Genomic DNA, 9,016 nt, shown 5'->3' with positions numbered 1-9,016 from the left:
TTAAAAATAAAAATAAAAAAATAAATAAAGGCCCTGTCTCCACTGCCCTTAACAATTTCACCTCCTCTTTCTAGAACCTTCCAATTGCCCAATATATATATATATTTATTTATTTATTGATAAATAATTTAATTGCTGTATATTTATTGAAATGAAACGAAATGTTTAAAATGGAAATTAAGAACCTGGGAAAGAAAATAAAATTTTAAATATTAATTGTCTACAGAAAAAGGATTTTGGTAGCCAATGAGAATTTCTAGACGATTAAGCCAAAAATTGAAGAAGCAGAGAACAGAGGAAAATAGAGAAGGTTCTAATTGATGAAGTTACGGCGGAGATTGATTATTGGGTTTATGCAAATTTTCGGCGAGTTTAGCCAACGACTGAAGATTGCAACGGAGAATCGTATCGACGAACACGGTTGTTTCTTCTTTGGTATTTCCCGGCGGCGTATCGACGGCGTAGGACTTGTTAGGAATCACGACTCTCCACAATGGTATGATATTGTCCACTTTGAGCATAAGCTCTCATGGCTTTGCTTTGGGCTTCCCCAAAAGGCCTCATACCAATGGAGATAGTATTCCTCACTTATAAACCCATGATCTTCCACTAAATTAACCAATGTGGGACACTCCCAATCCCAATAATCCTCAACAGGACTCCACGACGATGGTTTTATTTCCGCCGTCGGTCGGCGACGGATGGAGTGTTGTGACGGATCTGTAGTTGGCGAGGCGGTGGTCGCCGCCGATCATGCTGAAACTGAGGATGTGGTGTTCGTCGTCGAGAATCTCGAGACGTTCTGTACTGCAGCCGGCGGGAAGGCCGGAGATGACGTGGATCTCCCTTAGGGTTCCGACGTTGCCGTCGCCTACAACGACGTGGCAGCTCTTGACGAAGTGTTTGTAAGCCTGAGGGTTGTCGAACCGCCGGACCACTGACCAGACGGTGGAGACGGGGGCGGCGATTTCTCGGACCACGGCGGAGCAGGTCTGGTTGGGCCCCACAGCGTGCGTATGGTAAAGGGCTACGGATTCCTGCACCGGAAACCACTTCTGAGCCTCCTTATGGCAATGGATTGAGACGGAGATTGAATCGGAGCCGTTGATTTGGTCTATTAGAACAGACGATACAGAGGGCTTCGGTAGCATTTCCAGCGAAGAGAGCTTTTCACGATTCCACAAGAAACAAAAATACGTAAAAAAAATAATAATAATTAAAAATAAATAGAAAGAGAGGATTTATCAGTTTCCAGCCGCCAACGGCGGAGAACGGCGGCTGATCGACGGTTGATTTATAAGCTCAGCCTCTCGGCGATCGATCGTTCGGTCTCTCCGATTGGCTCACAGATGAATTAGCATGTGTGTGGATACCTATTATATATATAAAGCCTAAAAGTAACCTGATCGGGCGGAATTACCAAATTACCCTTCCCTCTCCTTTTACCAAATTACCAAAATATTTTTTATTTTTAACAAAACTTGCCCAAACCACTTTTAAATTTTAATTTCTTAAATAATTATCATAAGTTGGAAGTTAATATTTTATTATTTTTATTAATAAAATAGTAATTTATTTATTGAGTTATATTTGAATTGATATCAAATTTTATATATTACTTTACAAAAGAAACGTTCAAGAAAATTTAAAATATTACGAAAAGACCTACCGACTAGACTTGACCCGTCCTTTGTTTTTTTGTTTTGAAAAAATACCCACATGCTCTCTTTCGTAATATTGGAAACTTGGCTATAAACAGGTAAGAAAAGGGAGGAAAATTCATAAGCGGACCAAGGCTCATAAATGCGGCGTCGTGTTGAATAATATAGCACCTCAAACTATTCAGCAAATGGGCAACTTGGTAGATGGTTGCACATTGGAGAATAAATTCATAAAAGATGAAAGATTGCACGCCCAATTTGAAGGGCCGCAATTTTCTCATGCACTTGGGAGGGCCCCTATTGGGATCTCAAATTTTTTCATTTTAATGTGCCACTTGAGATCGACCTTGGTGTTATGAGTGAATCTAGCTAATTGGGACGAGTTTTGAAGTTATAGAGATTTGGACCTTAGAAACAAGGAGGCCGAAGCCCACTGTGGTTGACTCGTAGCCGACTCATGGGTTATGATTGATTGATTCATGGATTGGGTAAGACTTAATAGGGTGACACACACGAGCCCCATATATGGATAGACCAAAGTTCACATGGTTCACTTGATGGGGGCGAAAATATATGGTTGACCAAAGCTAAAAAAGGGTGATACTATATATGTAAAAAATGTGTTATTTTTTTGGGACCATAGGTAGTTTCGAACATACCAATTATTACTGTAGAATTTTCCTTCAATCTACATTATTTCACGAAAAAAAATATATATAATAAGGACAAACGACATGTGACAATCGAATTCACGAAGAAAAGTAATAAAAACATCCCTTTTTCGTTTTTTTAATGAGGAAAATGATGAAATTAAATTTAAATTCATTACGAAATTAATTTCCAGCCTTCAATTTGCAACATTTTGGCGAGAATAATAAAAAGAAAAATTGCGACAGCCCACCAAAAAACGACATCATTAACTGGCTCACAATTTCCATTATTTTTTTAATTTTTAATTTAATTTTAATATGAACCACATTTTGTTGGGCCCAGCGACAGGCAAATCGGCCTCATGCCCATGGGCTTAGGGCTATGTGTTATGGGCCTAAAACCTCTGGAGTCTAGTGTCTATGTCGGCCTCATCATATTTTTCAACAATTTTAAAGATAATTAATTAATGAAATAATTATGTAATTCAACCATGGTTTTTTTTTAATTAATGACTAATTAATCTTCCTTATCATTAAATTACTAAAATTTATTACCACATTTTACTCTTTGATTAGGAGAATCATTTTTTAAACTATTTTATCTGTGTTAATTTGATAATTTTAAATATGTTAATTAATTAATTAATTCTTCTATATTATTTGTATCATTTAAAATATTTTCAATTTGAAAGGATTTATTTATTTATTTAATTAATTAATTCTCCAATTATCTGTCACTATTATTTTCCGCTCTCTCAAATTTAAGAGAAATTGGGCCAGGATGTGGGCTGCTTGAATTACGGATCAAATGAATAGAACGCTGAATTGGGCCCACTGAGAAGCGGGCTTAATCGGGCCCACGTAAAACCAAATGGGCTAAGACAACATTGAAAGTTCTAACCAAGCAGCAGCTTCCACGTTTTACGTTGTATCCCGCACCCAAAATTTGTCTGTTTTTTATCTGGACCGTTGGATTTCAAATGTTGAAAGGGCAGTTGGATATTTAAGCGACACGTGGCAACCTTAATTGAAACATAACGCAGAGCCTGGAATTTGTCCTTTTATAATTTATTAATTTTAAGAAAGAATTTATATTTATTTAATGTGATATCATAGTCTATAAAACAATATCCAATTAGCTTCGAGCAATAGATAAATGACTTTGAAAACGTATTAACAGTCTTATTAAATTACTTATATTAGGGTACTAGTTCTCAAAGTCTTTTTTTTTTTTTTTTCTAATATATATATACTTTGGAAAATAAATCCAATCTTAAAATAAAATAGTTGAATTAGTAAAATTTAATAGAAAAAATTGATTCCATACACGGACTAAAAATAATGATTTTGAAAATGAGTCGCATCATAATCACCACGATATCATTATTTCTTTAGAAAGCTTCCAACCTTATACTTTTATTTATATATATATTGACCTTAAAAATGAGGACAAGTATTTTAAGAGGAAAAAAAAAAAAAAAAACCTCTATGAAAATTCAAAGTTGCATATGGTTGAGTTTTTTTCGAGAATTAAGATTTAACCATTAATTTTGAGATAGGTATTTCACAACTTATCTATTAAATTATGTTTTGATTAATGGTTTTTTTCTCTCTATTTTTTTTTTTTTTTTTAGTGTATATATATTTTTAATTTTTAAAGTTAAATTGATGGGAAGAATTTGTGGAATATCCCCCATCTAAATTTAATTTCTGTCACATGATTCCTTAATTTCGTACTAAAAGATCAAAATTTTCTTGGGCCCACGACGTTGGGAAGAAATAAAGAGCCATTTTTGTCTTCCCTTGTGCCTGAAAATCTATCTACCCTATTTATTGTTAAGATATTTTTTCAATATTTACTCTTTATTTTCTTTTATTGTTTTTTTTTTTCTTCTTATAACTAATATTTTAATATCTATTCCACACTTTTATTTTCTTTATTTCATTTCGTTTTTTTTTTTCGTTGTTTTAAGATATACATAATTCCTTATTGCATACCGGTAACGAATAAAACTTACTTATAATATGATGATAAACATGTGGTAAAATATTTTTTTACTAATTATTAAAAGTTACAAATAAAATAAAATATCATAATGGATAACAAATAAAGTCTAATTATATATTTTAATCAAAGTGAGACAAAACAATTATTAAATTATTTGAAAACAATACATGTAACAATTAAAATGAATAAGCGAAAATTCTTGCTGGGTATAATTAGACAATCTATAATTTTGTGTCGATATTAATAGCAAGAACTCCTTTCTATCTTAGAAAACAAGAACAAAAAATACTAACACATATAGCCTTCGCTAATAAACCAAAAGTTCAAATTATCTCACCTGTTACCTGTTAGAACTATATCCGAGCTGAGCACAACATCCTTATGCACTCATTCCACGTGTTGAGTGTCGGTGGCGTATTTGGTGGCTCCCTATTGAGTGCTGCGCAAAAATAATAATAAATAAAAACTTTCCATTCAAGGCATAATTAAAAATTTAAAAAGACAAAAGGTAACAACCTAAGTCTACCACTGTCAGATATTGTTCTCTTTAGGCTTTTTCAGTCCGTCAACGTTTTTAAAACGCGTCTACTAGTAAAAGGTTTCCTCGCCCTTATAAAGAGTGTTTTGTTCTCCTCTCCGATCAATGTGGGATATCACAATTCACTCCCTTTCGAGTCCCAGTGTCCTCGCTAACACTCGTTCCCTTCTCCAATCGACATGAGACTCCGCAAATCCACACTCCTTCAGAGCCCAGCATCCTCGCTGGCACATCGCTCGATATCTAACTCTGATACTATTTACTAATTAGGTTTTCATTGCCATTTGAGATCCCACATCGGTTGGAGAAGGGAACAAAGCACTAGAAAAGACCGTTTTAAAAAACGTGAGAGGAAGCTTGAGAGGAAAAGTCCAAAAAAATACTATCTACTACGGTAGGCTATCTAAGATTTGATGAACTATAGTTTAACTAAAGAAAATCATCCAAAATCAGGGCTTCAAAGGTAATGTAAATAATTCCAGTCTTTATAGTCAATTAACACTTAACTATGAAGAGAAAGTAGGCGAGGAGCAGCAAATAACGAAGTTGTGAAAAGTAACGGTCTGAATCTTCTAAAGAGAATTTAGGAGAGAGATTCATTACTACGCAACTTACTAGGTTTATCTGTAGCGGCCCCTTCATGGCTTGAACGAGTCTTATCCATTGCCTTTCTGTCAACTTAGTTGGAAAATTAAACAGAATGAGTGGCCTTGGCATCAGCTTTGTCAATCTCCACATGAAAGAGTTATTTCTTTCCGTCTTCAACCTTTGAATTGTCAAACTTTCCCCATCAAACCATTTAATCTCTCGTTCCTAAACCACAATGACTTTGCTTTACTCCAAAGCTTCAAGTCACTGACTCTCCCAAACTTTGAGACCTTCCCCTACCATTCATTATTCCCAAGTCAATCTCATAGGCAATCTGAGTTTTTCCACAAAATTGACCAATTCCAGATCTTCTCTTTGTTTAAAGCTGACCCATGTTTTCTTCTTTGGAGCACTTTGTTTTCTTACATAGTCACATGGCTATAGCCTTTGCAGCTCCTTTGGCTCTTCTTTCTGTGCTCCTTTCTTTGGCTGCTCCTTCTGTGGAGCCTCCATTTACCTACCATGGATTTAACGACTCGAAACTTGCTCTTGATGGAGCGATTGTTATGAATCCATCTGGTGCGTTGAGGCTCACCAATCGATCACTTAACGCTATAGGGCATGCATTCTATCCGACTCCATTCCAGATGTTTGATAAAAATTCTGACCCATCTGCAAATGTTTCATCCTTCAACACAACTTTTGTTTTTGCAATCAATCCATCGAGCCCCGGACAAGGTGGCTTTGGCCTGGCCTTCGTCTTAGCTCCATCAACCAATTTTGAAGGTGCAGATAGTAAACACTTCCTTGGATTGTTCAACTCTACTAACGATGGTAACACTTCAAACCATATATTTGCTGTTGAATTTGACACTGTAAATGGGCATGAGGAAGACAAGAACACCAAAGGGAATCATGTTGGGATCAATATCAATGGCGTTTCATCAGTAGCATCCAAACCTGCTTCTTATTCCGACTATGGCGATGCTAATGAAAAGGACTTCCAAATGGATTCTGGTGATCCTATCATTGCTTGGATTGAGTATGATGGCCCCAACAAAATTGTGAACGTCACCGTAGCTCCCTTCACAAAACAGCAAAAGAAACCAACAGATCGACTCCTTTCCCGTCGGATTGACCTGAAAGATGTTCTAAAGGAACAAATGTTTGTTGGCTTCTCGGCTTCGACAGGAGACCAAACAAGCTCTCATTACATTTTGGGATGGAGTTTTGCAGTGAATGGACCAGCGCCGTCGTTGAATTACTCTCTCCTTCCCAACCCTCCAAAAGAGCAAGATCTTGTTCCTCCGCCATCCAATTCCCACTTCAAGGTACTCATAGCAGTTTTTTCTGTGGTGGCCATTCTAGGAATCTTTTTCTTAGCTTTCTGGTTTAGAAGAATGTGGCAAACTGAGAGGCTTGAGGATTGGGAACGAGACTGTCCTCATAGATTCAACTACAGAGATCTTTACACAGCAACAAAAGGATTCAAAAGCAGCGAGCTAATTGGAATTGGGGGGTTTGGTTCAGTATACAAAGGTCAGTTACGTTCAACTGGAATTGAGATTGCTGTGAAGAGAGTTAGAGGAAACTCGCGCCAAGGAATGAAAGAATTCGCAGCAGAAATCGAAAGCTTAGGACGACTAAGACACAAAAACTTGGTGAATCTCCAAGGATGGTGCAAGAAAAAGAACGATCTACTCATAGTTTACGATTATATACCAAATGGAAGCCTCTATTCACTTCTATATCATCCAAAAAACAACAACATATTGAATTGGAAACAGAGATTCAACATTCTCAAAGGAATTGCAGCAGGATTATTGTACCTTCACGAAGAGTGGGAGCAGGTAGTGATCCACCGAGATGTGAAGCCAAGCAATGTTCTAATAGACGCCGACATGAATGCCCGATTGAGCGATTTCGGTCTCGCCAGGCAATACGACCACGCCGAAGAATCGCACACAACCGGCGTCGTCGGCACGATTGGCTACATAGCGCCGGAGTTGGTACGCACCGGGAAGGCTTCGAAAAACACCGATGTGTTTGGCTATGGAGTTTTGCTTCTGGAAGTGGCATGTGGAAGAAAGCCTCTGGAATCGGATCAGTTCATACTGGTAGAATGGGTGATGGAATGCTATGAAACGGGACAGATCCTGTATGCGGCTGATCCGAAGTTGAATTTGGTTTATGAGGTTGAAGAAATGGAGATGGTGCTGCAGTTAGGGCTTCTTTGTACTCACCAGAGACCAGAAGCTCGGCCGACCATGAGACAGGTCACGAGGTTCCTTCACGGCGACGATCCAGTTCCGGCGGTCGACGATTGGGCTTGTTCCCAAACTTACTCCAAATGTAACTCGAGAATTACTGAAGTGATTTCAGCAAGGTCTTATCGTTCCTTGTCCATTGGCGCCATTTCTTCTAGCTCCATAGACGCAGGCAGATAGTTACCATTTTACCCTTCTTTTATCCTGTTTTTAAATATTGTATAAATATTTGTTTTAATTTTTTTAAATTACTCCGTAAATATTATTTCCATCTTGAATATTTATGGGCATAATTGAAATTTTGAATAATTAATTAATTAAAGCAAATAAACTCATAGTCGAAAGCAATACACAAAATACTCTCTCAATTTTAAATCATAAATTTAAAATTTTGATTTCTATATTTTAATTAAAAATTAAAGATTCAAATTTATAATCTTTTAATGGCCCAAAAACCACAATTGGGCCATTTTATTTAATAATTTTCCATAAATGTTTAAAATTTAATTTAAACATAAACTTATTTTAATTAAAATCCATTGGTTTTATTTTAAACCCATCTATATCTAACATCGTCACATTTTCATTAAATATTTGATAAATTGACGAGTCCGTGATATAAGAATACTAATTGTATTTTACTTATTTTAATTTTAATTTGTAAACATATTAATCAAATTGAATCATTCTTATTAAATATTTTTAATTTTTTAAAAGAAAGATTATATTTTTCTAATTATAATTGACGGGCTTAAATTTTAAAAATATTTCCATCCAAGAAATGGGACGAGGATGGAGACAAGATACTTTTTCATTTATGTTTCTCGGATAAAGATTCTCAACTTAGTCTTTATTTGATTCGAGGGAATCCTGTTAAGTTCTTACACTTTCATGTCTACAACTCAATTCATCTGATTAGATGAACCTAATCCAGAATATGAACCATAAAAGAAAAATACCGACTAAACCGATCACAGGAATACTCTATTATCCAAAGAAATCCTTCCAGTAGTCTGGGCCATTTGTCGATCAACGGCTTAATTACTAATTAAAAATATTTATTTAAATAATTATTTTTTAAAGATAAATCATAGATAAAGTTAGTTTACCTCATGGACAAAAATAATATCTTAGTGTGAAACAGAAAACGAAGTGGGGCAAAGAATTTATTCTCGTCTCTATCCTTGTCTCCGTTCACATTTAGAGTTTTACCTTATTTTTGTTTCATATTAACGAAGATTTTTTATTCAACTCGGTCTTCGTAAAGTCTAGCCTTCTAGAAAGAAAAAATGAACCATCGGTAT

The 9,016-nt window shown here is 35.8% G+C and overlaps 2 protein-coding genes across 3 annotated transcripts; one reads left to right on the top strand and one right to left on the bottom strand.

Moving 5' to 3' along the window:
- Positions 1–1,381, bottom strand: LOC111446472 (abscisic acid receptor PYL4-like). Of its 2 annotated transcripts, XR_002711074.1 has the most exons (3): positions 661–1,381; positions 246–468; positions 1–89 (listed from the first exon to the last, which is right to left on the bottom strand). XR_002711074.1 is itself a non-coding variant. In XM_023085310.1 (2 exons), exons 1-2 carry the CDS (start codon positions 1,149–1,151, stop codon positions 327–329), a joined length of 633 nt encoding a protein of 210 aa, XP_022941078.1. In that variant the 5' UTR covers positions 1,152–1,381; the 3' UTR covers positions 192–326. The 2 variants fall into 2 exon arrangements, 1 of the variants encoding a protein (XP_022941078.1); XM_023085310.1 differs by lacking the exon at positions 1–89 and having other exon boundaries at positions 192–468.
- A 4,103-nt stretch (positions 1,382–5,484) lies between these two features.
- Positions 5,485–7,992, top strand: LOC111452039 (lectin-domain containing receptor kinase VI.4-like). The gene has a single exon (XM_023092567.1). The coding sequence runs from the start codon at positions 5,838–5,840 to the stop codon at positions 7,890–7,892; it is 2,055 nt and encodes a 684-aa protein (XP_022948335.1). The 5' UTR covers positions 5,485–5,837; the 3' UTR covers positions 7,893–7,992.
- The last annotated feature ends 1,024 nt before the right edge of the window (positions 7,993–9,016 follow it).

Source organism: Cucurbita moschata, unplaced genomic scaffold (assembly GCF_002738365.1).
Source record: "Cucurbita moschata cultivar Rifu unplaced genomic scaffold, Cmos_1.0 Cmo_Scf00001, whole genome shotgun sequence".
NCBI lineage: Eukaryota > Viridiplantae > Streptophyta > Magnoliopsida > Cucurbitales > Cucurbitaceae > Cucurbita > Cucurbita moschata.
Note: the sequence above shows the minus strand (reverse complement) of the source record. Positions and strands in the feature narration are given on the sequence as shown.

Bases quoted from the DNA above. Each gene is read 5' to 3' on its own strand.
- LOC111446472 (XM_023085310.1), bottom strand. From the start codon at position 1,151: ATGCTACCGAAGCCCTCTGTATCGTCTGTTCTAATAGACCAAATCAAC. The intron at 469-660 runs GTCCTGTTGAGG...GATTCCTAACAA, and splicing joins AATAAAACCATCGTCGTGGA to GTCCTACGCCGTCGATACGC.
- LOC111452039 (XM_023092567.1), top strand. From the start codon at position 5,838: ATGTTTTCTTCTTTGGAGCACTTTGTTTTCTTACATAGTCACATGGCT.